Below are 22,024 nucleotides of genomic sequence, written 5' to 3' on the forward strand. Positions count from 1 at the left end.
TAATTAATTTGTGCGACCGCGACATCGCAATATTTCATGTATTTGAAAATTCAGCTTTTGAAAAGTTCTATAAGCTTGATGGATACTTGTTTTAAAAAGTAGACTTTGTGTGCCTAATAGTACTATGCATGAATTACTTGTTCGTGAAGCTCGTAAAGGCGGTTTAATGGGTCATTTTGGTGTCACCAAGACTTTGGATGTATTGTGTGAACATTTTTATTAGCCTAAAATGAAACATGATGTGCAAAACGTGTGTGATAGATTCATTACATGCCAAAAATCTAAGTCTAAGGTCTTCCCGCATGGTTTATATACTCCTTTACTTGTACCTAAAGAACCTTGGTAGATATTTTCATGGACTTTGTTTTAAGTTTACCTAGGTCAAAAAAGGAAGGGACTCTATCTTTGTGGTTGTTGATAGGTTTTCTAATATGATGCATTTTATAACATGTCATAAAACTGATGATGCAAACAAAATTGTTGATTTATTCTTTAGAGAGATAGTACAATTTAATGGGGATCCTAGGAAAATAGTTTCAAATCGTGATGTAAAGTTTCTTAGTTACTTTTACAAGGTTTTGAGGGAAAGTCAGGAACTAAGTTGTTGTTTTTTACTACTTGTCATGCATAAACTGATGGTCAAATGAAAGTAGTTAATAGGACTTTAACTACACTTTTATTGTCATTCAAAAGAACCTTAAGAATTAGAAAGACTGGTTACTATTGATTGAGTTTTCTTATAGTCATAGTGTGCATTCTACTACTGATTTCTCACTATTTAAGATTGTTTATGACTTTTAACACATTAACTCCATTAGATTTGATTCATTTACTTGTTGATAAAAGGTTTAGTCTTAATGGTAATAGAAATGCATAAATGATGAAGGCACTCCATGAAAGTGTAAGGCACCATATTGAAAAGAAGAATGACCAATATGAATCCAAGACAAATAAAGGGCATAAATGTTTTTTTTTTCCAAACAAGTGATTGGGTTTGAGTGCATATGCACAATGAGAGGTTTCCGACCCATAGGAAATAAAAATAGCAACCGCGAGGAGATCGGCTTTTCCAAATACTTGAGAAGATTAATGACAATGCCTACAAAGTAGATCTACCATGTGAGTATGGTGTTAGTACTACTTTAAATGTTTCTGGTCTCTCTTTGTTTGATGAAGGTGACGATTTGAAGTTGAATCATTTTGAGGAGAGAAAGGGATGATACGTACCAACCCACTAATATAAAGGATGGTGATATTCAATAAGCATTATAACATAATCTTCTAGACTTACTAGTTAGACCAATTACAAGGTCAATAGCCAAGAAGATTAAAGAGGTATTGACTGGGCTAATTCAAGATATTTGAACCAAGACATGTGTTCAGACTTCAACAAAGGATGAATATACTTTAATTAATGTAATCAAATAAGGAGATAGTAATGGGACTTAAATAAAATTTAGAATAAAAAAGGGGGAGGCAGTAAGCACGAGATTTTCTTGAGCTATAAAGTCTTTATAGAGCCAAACACGAGGTTGACAGACTCCTTTTTCAAGAACACTTTTGGTTGCATGCTTGCATTGAGTTTTTGGCTTTGTTGTTTTAATTGTTATAAAACTTAATTTATTGTATTTGTGGTCTTATATTCAGATCATTAAGTTTTAAGGTATTTTGCACTATAAATACCCTTTTGAAAGGGAGTGTAAGGGTTCCAGACTTTGATGATTGAAATATATGTGTATTTGAGAGTATTCATCTAGTTTGGTTATCTAACAAACTTAAAAGACTTATCGAAGAACAACTATCTTCATGATATCATCTTATACTTCTCGTTCGTGAATTGCTATTCGTTGGGTAGGGATTTAGATTCCATTAGTGATGGTTCTTAGGTTCAAGGTAATATTTGTGTCACACTTTCAAACCTAAATTAGAAATCTTTCAAGTTCATAAATATCAATATGAATTAACTCTAACAATTCAATATTTCTTTTAACATTTTATATGGCCTTTTTAACATTCGGATTAATTTTAAACCACTCATGATTGCCATATATCTATTGTTTATATGACATAAACATGGATACCTGAAATTAATAAAAGAGAACATGTAAATTGAATTAGTAGTTGCATTATTATTTTTAACATTCAATTTAAATAGTCATCATAAGCATAACCTTTACTAATAAAATGTCATTTTTAGTGATCATACTCCATAGTTTGCTTGTAACTAGCTTTATTAATAATAAAACTTGACATCAAATTCTTTCTCGTGATTGATTGATACTTCTTATAAGGAGTTTAATCTTCAAACCAATTTTAGTCATAAAAAACATATAAATTAACACGAGAATCATCCCACCACTCATCTATACTTTATATATGTTATTTGTTACCATCATTATAAATGGCTTTTAAGTGGCATTGGCCTATCCTTTAGGCTCACATATTTGAAAATTACAACCTCAAGCAATATGTCCATTCTTGCCACAAATAAAACATTTATTAAAATTTTGGTTAGTTTTTTCTTGGTTCTTATTACCACTTTTATTTTGTGGAGGTTTACCAAAAATTTTCATAGTTTTATTCTTAGGCTTCATTATGTTTTATTAGGGATTCATGTTTTAGGCAAATTATTATTTTTAGAAATTAAATTGACCTTCCTTGTGGTAAGATGTTTAAAGCTCTCTTATGTTATGATTACATCTTGTTTACTAGCCTTTTTCCTATACACGAATGCAAGTAATGAATGCAAGGATGTCACCTTTTACATGTGGTGTATAGTCTTTTAGAACTCCTTCCAAGTTGGTGGTAACTTGTCAATAATTCATAAACAACCAAATAGATCTAATATTGATGCCTTCAGACTAAGCTCTCCAATAATCATTATGAAATCTTGAGCTTAGTTTATGAAAGATTTTATATCCACCATTTGTAAAAAGAAAAAGGTAGTTTGCAATATATTTCTTGGCACTAACCTCTTTAGTATCATATTTATTTTATAATTCTTTTCAAATCTTCTTTATAGATGACTAAGTATTATCATAAAAATTATCCATTAGATAGTTGAGAATATAATAGATATAATTGTACTCATCTTGGTCATTTTTTCCACCTTATTGAGCTATATATTCTTCATTTTTTCCATCTTTTCAAATCTTTTTTATGGTGTATAATCTTTTAGAACTCCCAAATGGTTGGTAACATGTTAATAATACCATAAATAACCATGTAAACCCCTGCATAATCATATGGCCAAAGATAGTAACAACCCGATGAATAATAGAAACTTGGAATGAAAAGAAATGAATAACTAATGGAAATAATTATGAATAAGATGTGTAATAGAGAGAAAGACCTCCATGGATAAATCTGAAGGTGTTGAAAAAGTTGAAAAAGAATTATAAATTTTGGGTTCAGAATTCATAATATTGGTGAAACCGATAACATGTTATGATGGATAAAAGAATAAGGAAGATGAGAAAATGATCTCAAGGAATTAATATAGTAATAAATAATACACTCTAAGAAAGGATAGTATATAAAAAAAATAAAGAATAATGGTGCAAGCATTGGTTAAAAATCGGTAATGTTACCGTGAAATAGTAATAAGTCCGTAAATGAAATAAATGGTAGAAAGAAAAAATAAATATATTTTAGATAAGAAAATGGTGCCAATGATTTAGTAAAATAATTAATATGATTTATGCAAGTATTGAATAACAGATTTTTAACGAAGAATCACAATCTAACAAGTTATATACTAACATGTAGAACTCTCAATCTGACCATCAAATTAGGCTAAACTTTTATGAGAACACAATCTGACCAGTTATTTTTCCCCTTGAGTTAAAATTTTTGGTCAATCGAAGGTCAGAAAGGTCTTATATTTTACATAAAAAAACTAGGTAAAGTGCATATATAATACAAGAAAAAATTAAGTTGTGGCAAAATGGTAAATGAGAGGAAATTTCCCTTATACGAAGGGTTGTCCAACTGAATAGAAGAAAATAAATAGGAAGAGAGGGTTTTGTGTTCTTGATCAAAATTGAGAGAAAATTCACCAAATATTTAAATATTTATAGTTATTTGAGTAAATTTTAGTGAGAAAAACACTTTTAAGAGAGATTGAAAAGGAAGAAATCAAGAAGAAAAAAGGGTGAAGATCTTGGAAAGAGAATAATTGGAAGCTAGAGAGAGGAAGGGAGGAAAATGAAGAAAGCTTGAGTTTCATTTGCATAAAATTTTTGAATAGTTGTAATTAAGAGGTAAGAAACATTGTTTAAGGATTGATTGAAGTTTTTAACAAGTTTTAATGCATGTTGTGTATAAATTACATCATGGAATGTTGAGTTAAGTATGTTGGCTTATTTGTGATGGTGCTTTTAGTTTTAAGTTATGTTCTTAGGCATAAAAAACTAATGGGTAATATGGAAATTATAAAGATTTTAAAAGAAAACCATGCCTCCTCTTGATGCTAGGTTCATCTAAACTTGGTGGGTAGGATTTCAATTGGTTGGTTTGAATTGGTAAGAGAATTGTGTTAAATCATGCTAAATAACATGTTTTGAGATTGGGTGTGAGGTTAATTATATGAAATTTTGAAGAAAGATCCATGACTCTTTTAGTCTAGGTTCGGCCTACACTATATAGGAGAGGGTTGAACTTGTTGCTAAAATTATGTTTCATTGTGTTATATGACATGTTTTAGGATTGTATATGAAGAAAAATGCATGAAATTTTGAAAGGGAACCTTTGGTTCTTTAATCCTTAAAGGGTAGGTTTGACCATTGGATAATTAAAAGGAGAGGATGATTCTTTTGTGTAAAAGTTGTGTGAATAATAATTGAAAATGATTTTGACATAATGAATAATGGATTTGAAATAAAAAGAACAAAAGGGAACCATAACTTATATATGCTTTGGTTTGGCTAAAGTAAAGGTAAGGGGGTTTTGAGTTTGTTGTTTCAATATATCATGAGGGTTGTGTTGAATTGTAATTATGATGTGTTTAAATGAGTTAGTTAAGAAAAACTATGATAAACTTGAATGGAAACTCAAGGAATTAATCCTTGAGGTTTCATCTAAACTAGAGAAGATAGGGGTTGACATGTTAAATTTTGTTTTTGAGTGTTTAGACATATTAAAGTATTTTAGTTGTATTAAAATGGGTTTCAATAATGGAAGACAAAGGGCAACCTAAAGTTACCCATGGAAGGTCATTCATCCAAAAGCCTTTTTAGAAGGAAAGACCAAAACTTGTCTTAAGATTTCTCTTGAAATTAATACTATAGATCAATATGAGTGTGTTTAAATTGAGTTTGAAGGAAAAAAAGAGGTGTATAGTACCTTTTAGACATAGTCAATTACATAAAGGAAAATGACAAGAAACATGTTTTGGTTAGACTAATATCATAGTTGTTGTAACGACCTGAAATTTTCATGTAACTTTCATATTTCTAATCATCATGTCTGAGTATAATGGGGAAAATGTTTTTTTTTTTTGTAATTTGTCTAACAATACATCTCATTATTGATTCTTTAATTTACCAAATTTACTGCAAAGTTTCCCCTATAACTTATACATTTCCTCAGTTCTTTTCTTATCATCTTGAGGAACACAATATCAAATAATTCTATTATAAACACGCAGTAGCCTTCGGTCACCCACCAATACAATTGTTTCTCCATTTGATTCTTTCATATCACTTCTCACAATTCATTTTATATTCTTTCCATTTCTTATTTACTTAAAATATACGTGTGATGGATATACACACACACATACACATAACAAAAGAGAGGCGATAACCAAATGCTAGAAATACAATCATACCATTTAGTATATTTCAAGGTGAAATTATTAACATAATTTTAAGTATTTATAGTACATAAAAATAAATACCTAACAAAATTATAAATAGTGAAACGACACAATCAGTGCTGGCCCACTTCGTGTCATAGACCTGCAATATGTATAGTATTATAAGAGTTATTAGTTATCAAGAAGACTTATGCTTATGATTTTTTTATGAGGGAAAGGAATCATTATGTCAATTAGCACTTTTATCAATCCTACTCAAAACATTCAACTCAAGTTCAATAATACCTCAACTCATATGACAATACTCATGCTCATCATTGCAACTAAAATAACATTACAAATTTAACATCTAGCCATAAAATGCATGTACATGATTTTTCATAAGGAAAGAGAACAATATGTTTATTCATAATTCTTTTAGCATCGATTACATCATATATATATTGAATTACGCACTAGCTGCTATGGTGTCTAAGTTTATATTTATCACTTTTAACATTGCCTTTACGAAGAATTATGTAATACATTCAAATCTAAGGTTGCTGATTATACGTCACCACGTAGCAACTCATTTTCTTAATTTTTGATTCACCAATAAATAATTAATTTTTCATTTTCTTAGTTACCGATTTCCTTGGATACAATCCTTGAAGTAACCATATGTATTAATCCTATGTTTACTCGTCACCGTCACTACTTAACATAATTTGTTTGTAACATTACCATATTTTCTATTTTCTAGGTATCACAACCGTTTGTTACATTATCACCCCCATTAACATTTACTTTGACTTTGTAATACATCAAATGATATTATGTCTTAAGTTGCCAATCAACCCCCATTGTCATCTATATTTTTAAGTATCGATTAATGGTCTTACACAATGGTTTTCATTATACAATCGAGGATAGTTTCAATGGTTTCCATTATTTGAAAACAACAACACTGTGGTTTCTACTCATTGGAAACAACAATACAATGGTCTCCATTTAAAATAAAGGCAACCACATGAATTCTTTTTTTATTAGGGACAACGAGGAAGTAACTTTTGTTACCCATAATTTAATTTAAAGAAATTGTCAACTTAAATAGAAGCATAGGGAAAGGAGAATCTAAATCATCATCATATAATTAATCAAATTATACTTTGCTTCCTTGGTCATCATTCTTTTGGGCAACTAAACATCAAAAGTTGTCATATTCATATATATATATTGATAATTAATCGTCCAACTATCAATTTATATATTGTCTTTAGTCACTAATACTGCAGTCATTAAGTATCGTTATTTTCTTATTCTTAGTCACTAATACTGCGGCCACTAAGTATCATTCTTTTCTCATCCTTAGTCGCCGATACTATGGTCACTAAGAATAATTCGGTCATCCCCTTGTGGATGCCAATAATTCTGGCAAACCCATTTAATTGCCAACAAATTCAGCTATTATTATCTTTCTACCGAAACTATCTTTAATATTTTACTCCACATCTTTATACAACCTTATACTGCATTATTTTATTTGAGCTATGTTCAACAAACAACTAATGACATGCATTATGGTTTAGGAATCCTTGTACATATGGGATTCTTCCATGCATAACTATTCATTCCTAACTATGATCAATTTTATATATGATTCTTTAAACATTAATTTTGATTGTGAATAACACATCATACTCTTTATTTCATCGTATTAGTAAACGTTTTCAAATGAGATGGTTCACAACACTCATTATTGATAATCCTAATATGGACCCCATTAATCGGAGTTAACCTCATCCTTTACTCTTGGCTATCCAACATAGATATTATTAGTCAAAGCTAATCTTCAATGCTTATTCTCGGCTATTCAACATGGATTCCATTAGCCAAAGCTAATCTTATCATTCATTCTCGGCTACCTAACATGGATACCATTAGCTGAAGCTAATCTCACTAATCAATCTTGGTTATCCAGTATGAATACCATTAGCTGAAGCTAATCTCATCAATGAATCTCGGCTATCCAATATGGATACCACTAGCCGGAGCTAATTATATCATTTAATCATGGTTATCCAATATGGATATCACTAGCCGAAGCTAATCTTATCAATGAATCCTGGTTATCCAATATGGATACCATTAGCCGAAGTTAATCACATCATTTAATCCCGGTTATCCAAAATAGATACCATTAGCTGAAGCTAATCATATCATTATTCATTACGTTTCATGAGTAATTTTAATCGATTGAAATCGAGTAGTAGCATTATGTATAAATACTTCGAGGATTTAATAATAATTAGTTAAAGGTGGAAACCACCTACCTGCCCCTACCGTAGTGTGTCCTCGCCCAGTCGAAGATCTGATCCTACTCGCGCCTCCTGATACACAAAATGACCATTACTTAGTATATTTTTATTTAGGTAATGTCAAAGACCATTTCAACACATATACCAGAACGCGCATATATTCATTCAAACATCTCCCATGTTTATATAATTGTATAGTGATAATATTGTAACAAGACATTCGTCTCTAATAAGTATTATCATAAACCTTTCTTATACTGAAGCGCCCTTAATCTCTTCATATAAGTCATTGTGGATTGATTGACTAAGTCTGCATTATTTTTCCCTATGAAAATGACATACTCGATTGTATGTAAATGAAGTAGTAAGATTATATAGGGTGCTTGTGTTAATCGTGTTAGATTGAGATCCCATGTTTATGTCTCACCTATGGCCAAATACTCAACATGTTCTAGGGATGAGATTGAACTTGAGCATTGCTTTCCACCCTCTATCAAATGATTAATCTAAAAGGATCATCCAAACCTTAGAAGACTTGTTAAGGATGTGTGTAATTGCAGCTTAGGGGTAATTGGAAAGATCACCTACCACTTATAGAGTTCACCTACAATAACAACTACCAAGCTATAATAGAAATGGTTTCCTATAAGGGCTTGTATAATAGAAGATGTTGAACTCCTGTATGTTGGGATGATGTGAGTGATAGGAATTTGATTAGGTTAGAGTTGATACAAGTTATCATAGAAAAAGTAAAAATTATAAAGGATAGAATGAAGGCAACCCAAGATAGAAAAAAAAACGTTACACGGATAATAGAATGAGGCCTCTCGAGTTTAATGTTGGAGATTGGGTGTTTCTGAAAGTAGCTCATTGAAAGAACATCATGCGATTTGGTAAAAAGGGAAAGTTAACATCGAGATATATTGGGCACTTTAAAGTTGTAAAGAGAATTAGGCCAGCAACATACAAGTTGGTTTTACCCTCGTATCTAGCTCAGATACATGACGTGTTTCATGTCTCATTGCTTCGAAAGACTGAGGAAGACCCTTCCTGAATGTTGCCATGGTTTCTCTAAAGATTAAAAAGGACTTGATGTTAAAAGTGAAACCTATAAGAATATTGGATCGAAGCGAGAAGGAACTTAGGAATAAAAAGATTCTTATGATAAATATATTGTGGAGAAGCTCCTAAGTTGAAGAAGAGACTTGGAAGAAAGAGTGAGAAAATGTAAACCCCCGATCAAAATTTTACAGTGTTAATAAAACATTAAAAATTTAACTCGATTATAAAATGAGTTAATTGAAAAATAATATTAAATAATTAGAAAGCAAGTTTTATGGAATAAAACTTCTATGTATGGTGTTTTAAAAGTGGACCGAGATAGAGTATCCAGTTAAATAGAAAAAAATACATAAACTATACATGGTGACATTGTTGTAAATATGGATAAAATAGAATATATAAAAATAAAAATCTTGACTTCCTTATGAAGCCATCTAACCAATTATAATAATGAAGAAAAAAAAGGAGGCTTGATCATTTTCTTGATACAAACACATAAAAAGGCTAGATTAAGAGTTCTAAAGAAAGTTTAGAAGTATCAAAGCAAGGAATTTCAAGCTTTGGTTTAGTTTGTAATGCTTGAAAGTAGAGATTTTTGGAGCTAAGCGAAAAAAGTAAAGAGTGAAGAGAAATTGTTTAGTGTTGTTAAAAGGTAAGGAACTCTATTACTATGATTTATCAATATTTTATTATGATTTCAAGCATGGTTGTTAGTGATTGCATTATGTAAAGTTAGGGTTGTATTGATTGATTAGTTAGAATGATGAGTTTGGTTTAATTATGTGTTCTTAATCATTAATAACTAATGGGTAATGTTAATTAATGGAAAAAATTAAAAGCAAACGATGTCCTCCCTTGAAGTTAGAATTGGCCAAGACTAAGAAAAAAAAGAATTGATTTTGTTGATTTAATTGTTATGATAATTGGAATAAATTGCATTCAGTGAAGTGTAAAAATGAGTGGGTAATATGAAATTAACACAAAAATTAAAGAAAATTCATGTCTCTCATTAATGGTAGTTTTAACCAAGTGTTGAAATAAAAAAATTTGGATTGCTTAATTCAAGTTCATGTGGAAATTGTGTTTGATTTCATTATATAACATGTTTTAATTAGGTATGAAAAGATCTGTTTGAAATTGAAAAATGGAACCTTTCATTCCTAAAAGGATGATTTCAACCAAAGTACGCGGAGGAGGTAAATGAGTTGTTGTTTCAAACTTCCATAAGGATTGTGTTGAATTAAACATGTATACAAAAAAATTAAAAAATCAATCCTACTCCGAAACAAATAAAGAATGACAAATTATCCTCGTGAAAAAGATCCTTATACTCCTCATTTATCTTTTTTTTTATTAAAGGCAAAACCATAATTTTAGTGTTATAACCTATATTACAATGTTTTTCCCTCTTTCTTAGATTTTGTAATATTTGAGTAGATAGATCAAGAGAGTGAAGATGGAACAAAAAAATAACAACAACCGATAATCCCACACCTGTTCATCGAACTTAGTGAAAAACCCAAATCCTCCCTCGATCACTGGTTCTGACAATGACGACCAGAAAGTTGTACCAATAATTATAACAACAACAACAACAACAATAAAAAGAGAGTTTGGATTACTTAATTTAAGTTGATGTTAAAATTGTGTTTGATTTCGTTATATAACATGTTTTAAGATGGGGCACGAAGGAATTTGTATGAAATTTTAAAAGGAACCTTTTGCTCCTTAAAAGATGATTTCAGCCAAAGTAAGGGTAAAAAAGAAAATAATTGTTGTTTCAATCTTCCATAAGGATTTTGTTGAATTATATATATAAAATTCAATCATGCCACAAACAAATAAAGAATGACAAATTAACATTATGAAAAGTCTATCTTTTTTATTATAGGCAAAACCATAATTTTAGTGTTATAGCCTACATGACAGTGTTTTTCCCTTTTCCTTTCCTTTATCCTTTGATTTTATAATATTTGAGTAGATAGATTAAGATATTAGAGGCAAAATAAATAACAACAATAATCATAATTCCATATAAATTCAGCGAACTTGGTAAAAAAAACTCAAATTCTCCCTCAATTACTGGTTTAAGCAATGATAGCTGGAAAGCTATACCAACACAACTAGAGAGTTTGAATTTCTTAATTCAAGTTGACTTGAAAAACATGTTTGATTTCATTATATAACATGTTTTAAGATTGAGAATGAAGAATTTTTTATGAAATTTAAAAGAGAATTTTTGGTTTCTAAAAGGATGATTTAAGCCAAATAATAAATACGAGATAAATTTGTTATTGTTTGAAACTTCTATAAAAATTGTGTTGAATTATAAATATATACAAAAAAAAAATTAAAATTCAATCTTGCCTATAACAAATAAAGAATAGCACATTAATATCGTGAAAATATCCTTTTATCCCTCAAGGTTTTTTTTTTTATTATTATTATTATTAAAGGCAAAACCACAATTTTAGTGCTTTATCTTACTTTACAGTGCTCTTTCCATGTTCTTAGATTTTTGTGATATTGTAGTACATAGATCGAGGGAGTGGAGGCAGAACAAAAAAATAATAACAATAATAATGATAATCCCACACCAGTTCACCGAACTTCGTGAAAAACCCAAATCCTCCTTCGACCACTGGTTCCGGCAATGACCGCCGGAAAGCTGTACCAACAATTACAGCAACAGCAACAAGTACAGCTATCCATGTGTTCTTTGAAAGGATCCCTCCTCACTCTGGCAATCCTAACCCTAATCTCTTTCACATATCTCTCTTTCAACTCTCTCCACTCCTCTCCTTCTCCTTCCATCTCCGCGTCTTCCGTTTCTCTCCTGCCAGCGACGGAGACAACGACGAAGACTGTAGTGGTTGATGTTGGCGATGGCGAGAACGATGAGATATCGGATCTGTATCATTCTCCACGTGTATTCAAATTAAATTACGAGGAAATGGAACAGAATTTCAAGATTTATATATATCCAGATGGAGATCCAAACACATTTTATCAAACACCTAGGAAATTGACTGGAAAATACGCTAGCGAAGGGTATTTTTTCCAGAATATAAGAGAAAGCAGGTTTCGAACTCTTGATCCTGATCAAGCCCACCTCTTCTTTATCCCCATCTCCTGCCACAAGATGCGCGGCAAGGTCAGCAATAATTTTGTGTTGCGGTTGCTTTCCTAGTGAGGCAACCCTTTTGTTGATGATGACTACTTGTCTACTTCACTATGTTTGCTATATTATTTTCTCTTGGGACTCTTCTTACTTGCTCAAAATCTAAACTGGCATAACAGAAGTCTTTTCGAATCTTCACTTCTTAAACAAATTGGCATAAATTACTTTGCATTTTTTTGTTGTTCTGATTGATTAAATTCCTTCTGACCTGAAATTCACTCGTCTGTGCAGGGAACTTCTTACGAGAATATGACCGTAATTGTTGAGAATTATGTGGAAAGCTTAATAGCCAAGTATCCCTACTGGAATAGAACTTTGGGTGCAGATCACTTCTTCGTCACCTGTCATGATGTTGGTGTAAGAGCCACTGAAGGAGTCCCATTTCTTATAAAGAATGCAATCAGAGTGGTATGCTCCCCTAGTTATGATGTCGGATTCATTCCACACAAAGATGTTGCTCTTCCTCAGGTCCTTCAGCCATTTGCCCTTCCTGCTGGAGGAAACGATGTAGAGAACAGGTAATAATAATAAATGCCAATTTTTGAATTTTTTTTCTCGCTAAGCTCTATTTTTTAGGATTTGTAAATGCATAATTTTTTCCATTTATTTTGTCTCCATTTTCGTGTAGACTGTGAAGCTTTGTTGCATTTTGTATGAGTATCCATGTCTTGTTTGGATAATAGCAGTCATTTTGATAATGGGCAAGAGTAGAGTTTATCCCTTGTGGATCTTAGTGGGTTTATTCCCCCCACTTTTAACATATTGTCATGGATCGAGGACATCAACAGAATTCTATTTTTTTTAAAGTGGACTCATAATATGAGTCTTTAACCTCTATAATCCTTATTTGTGTTAGTATTTTGTGCTTCCCCGTAATATTAGAGACTCAAATGCTACCTATCTCCGAAGATACACAGAAAAAAATATACAAGCCTAGATGTGTGACTGTTTTATCACTTACCATTAATGAAGGTACTCACTGGAAACTTTGATACTGTGTGTGTCATCAGTAGAATTCTATTTTTTAAAAGTGGACTCATAATTTACATCCTTATTTCTGTGTTAGTATTTTGTGCTTCCCCTTAATATTAGAAGCTCAGATGCTACCTATCACCAAAGATAAGAAGAAAAAAATATACAAGCCTACCTGTTATATCACTTACAATTGATGAAGGTTACATACTGGAAACTTTGATACTGTGTGTGTCGTACATTCAACAGAATTCTATTTTTTTTTAAGTGGACTTATAATATAAATCTTTAACCTCTATAACTTTTACATCCTTATTTCCATGTTAGTATCTTTGTGTGTGCATGCGCATGCTATCAGTTGAGATATGCATATGTGCAGAATGGTGTTAATTATCAGGGTTTTTTAAAAAAAAAAAAAAACTGGATAGGATTTAGCCTTATGTTCATTACTGAACACTAGCATGCTTTACAGGACAACTCTTGGTTTTTGGGCTGGCCATCGAAACTCTAGAATTAGAGTTATACTGGCACGTGTGTGGGAAAATGATACGGAACTAGATATTTCAAGCAACAGAATAAATAGGGCTACTGGACATCTTGTATATCAAAAGAGGTTTTATGGGACTAAATTCTGTATATGCCCCGGTGGCTCTCAGGTTAACAGTGCACGCATAGCTGACTCCATCCATTATGGATGCGTTCCAGGTAAGTGTTACAACTGTTGCAATTTTTTTAATATATAAGAAGGGGATAAACATGTCTCTAACCCAATTTGATGCCTCAGAAATATGAAATTAAAGGTTTCAAATTCTTAAACAAGGTCCCTATCATTAACCCCAACTTAAATACCTAAAGAGTATGGTTAAGCACCTAAAAAGGTAAATAAATAAAAATAAATGAGCACATAAAGGAAATTTGACATTTATTTCTTATTTTAGTCTTACTCATTTTATGCTTGCTCATATTCTCTTGGTATTTAATTTGGGCTTAGCAATCAGGGGCTTGTCCTTGAATTATTCACAAAAAAAAGCTTTTATTATTGTTGTTGTTGTTGTTGTTATAACATGAATAAATCTCTGGAATCCTGAAAATGAAGGACTCATGATTTCCAAGCATGAATAATAGTTTTCTTTTCACTGGTATTGTTTTCAATCTTTTTTATTTAGACTGCACAAGTAGGGCACCACCCTTTGAACTTCTTTGGTACTGCATCCCTTGCAATCCTACATGACCACCTGTTGCTCTAGCATAAAACTAAAAGTCTTAATTCATTCTTCTGGCACTAGTAACACTCTTAACTTGTATTTTCTCAATTGTACGACAGTAAAGGTGGAGTTGCATAATTTCTTGGGATTATTTGTATGATCTTAGATTTTCCGTAGCATGGTTTTAAATCATGGTTTTGGAAGTGTTGAATGGGCCATCGCAGGTGTTATGTAATGGTCACTACTATATCATGTGCAAATTATGTTATAACTTGGTATGTACAAAATATATATCAATGAAATAATATCTAATATGCCAAGGTCAATATTTATATCAATTAATTAATATAAAACTATTGACTACGAATAAATATTTTCAAAAAATATATAAAAAACTAATCTTTATGTGAAGGCTGTTACACTTGTGACAGCTACGACAACAGCTGTTACGGCAGTGATGCTTGCAAAATGTTCTATCACCTTAATGGTTCACTAAAACTCCATTACAAATGGTCTTTATGATACGCTATGGCCATTTTTAAATTCATGCTTCATAGTATTGAAGCTTCCTATAAACTCAAACATTTTTTGTGCAATTTTAACTACTGTTCAAAAAGTGGGTTAAGAGTCATTTTTCTTGAATAGTTTTGTTACTTCTCTTGCAGTAATATTGTCCAACTATTATGACCTGCCATTCAATGACATACTTGATTGGCATAAATTTTCCGTCATACTTAAGGAGCAAGATGTGTATCAGCTCAAGCAAATTCTGAAGGACATACCTGACAATCAATTTGTTTCACTGCATAAGAATTTAATTAAGGTAGATCCTGTTCAATTGTAGCTTGAAACTTAATTCTTTTGGTTAGATTATTGATTTTTGGCTGAGCAACTTTGAAGTCCTCATTAATGATTTGCAATAACTCACAAGAATTTATGTCATGTTTTCTCAGGTACAGAAGCATTTCCAGTGGAATTCACCCCCAATAAAAAATGATGCATTCCATATGGTCATGTATGATCTTTGGCTGCGCCGCCATGTGATAAAATACTAGTTGGTTAAGGGGTGTCATCCCAGTTGTCTTCCGTATATGCTCAAAACTTTTCATGCTAACAACCCAAAGCCTGTACACCATCACATACAAAACCATCCTCCATGCTCCTTTGAGCTAGGGAATTGGAGGACCAAGTGCTTCTTAGGTCCCAATTTTTTTTCGTTTTTTTTGTCCAGCACTGCATCTATTGTATATGTTTCTGATCCATGATCCTCGTTCCACTATGTGGGTCTAGTTTCTTTTTGAATCATTTTGAGGCATAACAGAATTTAACATAGAACTTAAATCAAACCAGTGCAATTTTTATACCTGTTGAAACAGCACATGTGCAAAATCTCAATCTTGCTTGTGCTGCAGCCCTGCTTGCAATAGGTAGAGCAAACATGTTTTCACTGAGCATGCAGCGCTCATGGTAAAACACAATGTTAAAAATTTGGAAACACAATGTTATCCTTTCTGTTTTGAAGGATTGAAGGAAGTTACAGTCGGCTCTTGTTTGTAGCTTGACCAATAGGCTGCATGGAAAAACACACTTGGAAAAGAAACAGGTATCATTTTGGTTCAATGGATTCTGTTTCTTTTAGAGAAACTCTTGCATAAAGCGAAGCGTAGGAGTGGCAATCGTCACTCGCCAGCACCTGACGAGCTTAACAGAACCTTCTCTCGCAACAAGAAGAGTTTGACTTGGGCAAGTTCATGATATGAAGAGCCTTTAGATGAAGAACGCCCTACTAATACAAGTCAAGGAGAGGAAGGACCAATGAAGCCACTGGTCGGTAACCTGAGTAGGAGACACAATAGACTCCAAGATACTTCGGTCAAGCCGCTTGGCAAGCTGAATGGACCTACATACTGAAAAGTATGACAGGTAAATCTTGACAAGTTGGTCTGCCTTCTCATCCTTTCTTTCTGGCGTGTTTGGGAATGCGGTTGAAACCGCGTTCTCTTAAATTTTTTTTTTTTTGTTAAAAATTATTTTTGTTTTATGTTTTCAAATCGTTTTAATATGTTGATGTCAAAAATAATTTTTAAAAAATAAAAAAAATGATTTTGATGTATTTCTAAGAGAAAAGAACTTTGAACTATTATCGCTATTACAATTCCAAACCGGCCTAAGTATGTTACGTTTAGCGTATTAGCCTTTATTCCTGCTTCTATTTCTATCAGAGGGAATTCTTAATTGTCTATACCCTTGTGGGATTTTAATGATAAAAAGAAATAAGCTATCATAATGATGTGTCTTATGAAGCTGAATCTAATCTACAAGAAGATTCAGATGACCCAATAACAAGAGCGAGAGCGAAACAACTGCAAAGGGCCTTGACGAGTCAAATTGGAATAATTGAAGCTGCTTCGGAGTTAAAAGCTAGCAATATGTTCGGAATTGGTTCAAAGGTTCTTATTTGCCTATAATTGAAACTTGGACATGGGAAAAGCCCTTAATGGTTCTTTTGTTGTCGGGCTACTTGAGTTTGGATTGATAATGCAAATAAGTAAAGAAATTGATGTTGTTTACGGTCAGAATAATAGATGAATTTGAACCCGATTTTGAAGTCATCCATTGCATGTGAAGACAAGACTAATCTAGGTGGATTTCAACTTCAGAACGTGATCTTTCTAGATTGTCCAACCATGATTGCATTAGAGTTTTGTGCAAGAAGTTATAGCTGTTTTAAATTTGGTCTGTTTATTTTTCAATTAAGGTCAGAAAACGTGTGCTAGTTAAATTTGTCTAGTTATTTTGTCAAAGTCTAATTTTTGGGCTTGACTTCTGTCATGTTGAGTTTTCCTAACTATGGAGGGATGTTTCAATTATAAATATAGTATCAAAATATGTAATAAACACTTTTGGCGAAGATTTGAAACTTAAATAAAAGAATTAAGAATTGTTCTTTCAAATTGATTTTGTGAAGAATCCTACCTGACTTGTCACTCTTCAATCACAAAGAGTGTGGCGTTGAAATCCTAGATTGATCTTTGTGGCGTCTAGATCAACTTATCAAAGTATCATTCTAGTCTATTTTTTATCTTATTTATCTAAAATCACTATAATCCAGCCTAAACACCAAAAGAAAAACAACCAATCAAACCTATTTTTCATCCATTTTTATTAGATTCATTGTTGTTGATTTTCGAATCATTCACGGTGAGTCTATAATCAAAATCCCTTCGTATTTTATCTGTATCCGTCTATCTGTATCCGTCTGTGTGGAGGTGGGTGGAGGTGGGTACAATTGCCATCTCTAATTCAAATCAAGCCTATTCCATTCCTCTTTTGCACTAATCAGCTATGATAATTTAATTTATCGCAACAACAAATCATTTTGTGTGTGTGTGTATGCATCTCTCAATAAGGTTTATGATATTTATGAAAAATTTCATCAACCATAACTGACTTGACAAGAAAAAAGAACAGAAAAGAAGAAAAAACATGATGATGGAGAGCTTTTTGGAGTCTTGGTCTTCGATGGTGTTGAATGTATGGGCTTAAAATCCTTGACATTTTGAAGTCTTGCTTCTTCGAAGTCAGTCACCGTAAAGTTGATTGGACATTTCCAGTGTTGGACTTGAGAGAGTTTGAACAGAGACGACTTCTACCTTCTTGCTACAATTTTCAAGCATTATAAAGCCAGTCAGAGTCAGATATGGCTACTTGAAAGGTATAGCAATATTAAGTAGACTTTCCAGAGACAACCTAAATACAACAGATAAATTGAGACACAGTAGCAGCATGTCTTGATAAAACATGAGCTGCTTTGTTTTCATTCGTGGAAACATGACTGAGACTAAAATTTAATCCTCTTTGTAACAAATTTCTGCACACCAAGTTCAGAAACATGAGTGCGCAAACCATGCACTTCATCAACAACAATCTTTGCATCCAATTCTATACCCACATTATACATACATTTAGAGATCAAGTGCTTTAGCTATTGTTGGAGAGAAAGAACCCGAAACCTTCCAGCAATCACTTAGCTCCACAAGTCTTTCATTGTTTCGCATGACAAAGCCAACTCACATTTTTTGTATGAAATGCTCTCGTGCAAATAATTGAATTTCATTAAAAAATAAAATTCCTTTCAGAAAAGCTAAATTTAATAAAAATAGAAAAAAAATTGAGTTAACCCTTATTATTTTCAAAACCACAGAAAAATCTCATGGAAAGTGAATAATAATTTAAAAAACAAAATGTTGGTGGAAGGAACTGAAAAAAAAAAGAACTTAAAACAATAAAAAAAAATCAAGCAAGTCAGGGTAAACCTTTTAAACCCGAAATAATCTTTTAAACTCATAACCCATTAAATTATAGACCTGGACTAGACTAAGAAGTTCAACTCCCACTCAATGTATCAGAGGATGAAATCAATAAATTTAATTTAATTAAAAAAAATCCTTTTAAAAAAGCTAAATTTAACAAACACAAAAAAAAACCTTGAGGCAACCCTTATTATTTTAAAAAGAAAGATAAATCTTATAAAAAGTGAATAAAAAGAATGTTTAAGGATGAAATCGTAAGAAAATGAGCTTAAAAAAAGAAAAGAAAACAAGCAAGCTCTAATGAACCTTATAAACACAGGTTAAACTATCAAACCTGCAATCCATTAAATTCTCAATTCGAGCTCAACTTAGAAGCTCAACACTTCAAGAATTAAATGTTGGAGGATGAGATAAATTAATTTAAAAAGAAAATTCCTTTAAAAAATAAATTTAACAAAGACAAAAAAAAACTGAGGCAATCTGTGTTATTTTCATAGTGACTAAAAAATCCTATAGAAAGTGAATAAAAAAACAAAAAGCTAGAGGATGAAAGCAAATCTTAGAAAAGGGAGAAAAAAACCAAGCAAGCCCATGCCAACTTCGTAAACCGATGTTAATCTTTTAAGCCCACAATATGTTAAATTCTAGACATGGACTCAACTAAAAAGCTAAACACCCGACCAATTAAATGTTGTAGGATAAAATAATAATAAAAAAAGATCAATCTAAAAAACTCTTGCAAGGTGAAATAATAGCAATAAAAAAAAGAATTAGATTTGATAGGAAAAAAACTCAAGAATGATGAAATTGTGTAAAAAAAAAAACAATTTCAAAAACCATCTTAAATAAAATAAATAGTAATCAAAAGAATGAGAACCAAATCTGACAGATAAAAAACTTTATTGGGGATGAAATTGAAAATAATTTCATAAATTACTCTAAATAAAAAAATTGTAATAAAGAGAATAAAGATGAAATATTAAGAATAACAAACCTCAGGAGCTGATTTGATTTTTTTGAAGGCTAGCATGAAAATTAAGTAGCACAGAGGGGAAAAAAAAGCAGCATGTGCTAAACCGGTAACAATTATGCCACACACGTCACTTGTATGTGAAGGGGACACTGAGACGCTTCGATTATCGTCTTGGAAGCAAGGTTTCGGCCACTGAAAGGCATAACACGTCCCGTCCAAACTCGGTGAACTCTATTCGTGAGCTTCCAGCTCATTTATAAAATTGCCTTGTTGCGTTAATGACATCCAATAATTACCAAATAACCAAATGTGAAAGACAAAAGAAATCCTAAATCAAAAGCAAAAAAATTTAAATACCAAGTGCAATGAAGTAACTTAACTATTTTAAATTTAAGTCAAAGACTAAAAAGCCCCTTGACCAATGTTTAATGTTTTTTTTTGCTTTCAAGGGTAATAAAGTAATTACAATGTGCAATAAAAATAAAAAGACCATTTAGCCCTGTATTCTTATAATGACTATGAGTCACATGGAAAAGACCTCCCTACCCCTAAAACAAAGCTAAATGATTTTGTCAACCAAGGGAAAAATAGTAATTTTGATATGAAAATCCACAATAAAATATAAGTGTTTATATAATAAAATCATAAGCTTTTTTAGCTTTTGTTATAATTAAATAAAATTAATTAATTACTCTAAACTTCTTATAAAATTACAATGAAAAGTCTTAAAAGAAGAGTTAGAGTTGATGATTTCTTATCTATAGATTCTATGATCTCTTCTTTCCTACTAGGTTGTTGCTTGCGCTACAATGCAGAGTGAATAATAACATCACATGAACGAAGTAGCTAAAAGCAAACCCATGACAATGAATGACAGCTGGCATTAGGCATGTCATCTGCATGAACTACAACAAAATTAACTGTTAATTCCCTTGTAAATAAAATTCAAAATTACTATAATAAGTATTATAATACAATGACAACGAAGAATTTATAGATCCATGCATTTTTTATTAATAAAATTGTGAAATCAATGCACAACAAAAAATTATGCTCAGAAAACCACAACATCCCTCTATATATATATATATATATATCAATTTTTTTATTTAAAAAAAGTCAACTAGCAGCTTACTTTTAGATAATTATTGTGCAACACTACAGTAATAATAAAACCATTTTTTTTCAAATTTTAACACCTTATTTAAACTATATTAAATAAATCATTACAAAGTGTAAATTTAGCCTATCACAACATCAATAGCTAAAAAGATTAAAAAAGCATTGATGAGTTAATTTAAGATATTTGAACCTTGATTAACTTATTTTCTTAGGATTAGATTTATTTTTTCTAATAAATAGCTTTTTGCTAACAAGTATAATTTTTAATCTGATCATTAGATCAAACTGAAATTTTACCAAAAATTTTTAGAGGTCTTGTTTTATATTTTGTTAGAATTTTAGATCAATCGAACATCAAGAATGTCTTTTGATAAGGTCTAGAATATACTATGTAGGAATTACATTGGTTTCCAAGTTGATTTATGATTTTTATTTTATTTTATTTAGAACTCTTTTGTTGTTGTTTTTTTTTTCCAGCTTTGTTTAGAGTGTTTTTTTTTATTTATAAATAGATTTATTTAGTTTGTATTTGGGTTTTGAAGAAATTAATAAGAGATAGATTGATTATTCAGAAATAAAACTTATGTATGAGAGTTTGCTCTTATTCTTGGTTCCTCATAAAGCTTTTTTAAGAACTTATCAAAGATTAGATGTTTTTGTGGGGTTCATCCTGACTTATCGAAGAATTAAAAAAGTTTTGTGGTGTCTTCTATACTTTTCTTCGCGTCTCAATTATAGACATTGATCATTTATAATCTTGGTATCTTGATACAGGTTATCGTTGTGTCAAACTTAATTACAAGTCTAAATTTAATTTTCTTGATAAGGATCAATTTAATTATGAATTTTTAGCTCTCTATATCTACATAGTTCGCATTAATTGGTGTCAAATACAAGCTCTAAAATTAGGTTATTTCATCTTATAGTAATTCTATCTAGATATGCAACATAATTTGGGTGTGTAAAGTTGGATTATTTGTGATCTGATTGTTTGGAGCGTAGCGCGTGTGTCTAGTTTCATTAATACCACGTGAGCATCTCTCCCTGACTCTGTTCCCACTTCTGACTTCCCTGTTTACTT

The 22,024-nt window shown here is 31.4% G+C and overlaps 1 protein-coding gene across 1 annotated transcript; it reads left to right on the plus strand.

The window, feature by feature from the left end:
- Nucleotides 1-11,668: 11,668 nt before the first annotated feature.
- Nucleotides 11,669-15,881, plus strand: LOC18101076 (probable glycosyltransferase At5g03795). The gene is made up of 5 exons (XM_006380519.3): nt 11,669-12,331; nt 12,590-12,876; nt 13,803-14,035; nt 15,201-15,358; nt 15,489-15,881. Exons 1-5 carry the CDS (start codon nt 11,831-11,833, stop codon nt 15,588-15,590), a joined length of 1,281 nt encoding a protein of 426 aa, XP_006380581.2. The 5' UTR covers nt 11,669-11,830; the 3' UTR covers nt 15,591-15,881.
- Nucleotides 15,882-22,024: the final 6,143 nt, after the last annotated feature.

The sequence above is a fragment of the Populus trichocarpa genome, chromosome 7 (genome assembly GCF_000002775.5).
Source record: "Populus trichocarpa isolate Nisqually-1 chromosome 7, P.trichocarpa_v4.1, whole genome shotgun sequence".
NCBI lineage: Eukaryota > Viridiplantae > Streptophyta > Magnoliopsida > Malpighiales > Salicaceae > Populus > Populus trichocarpa.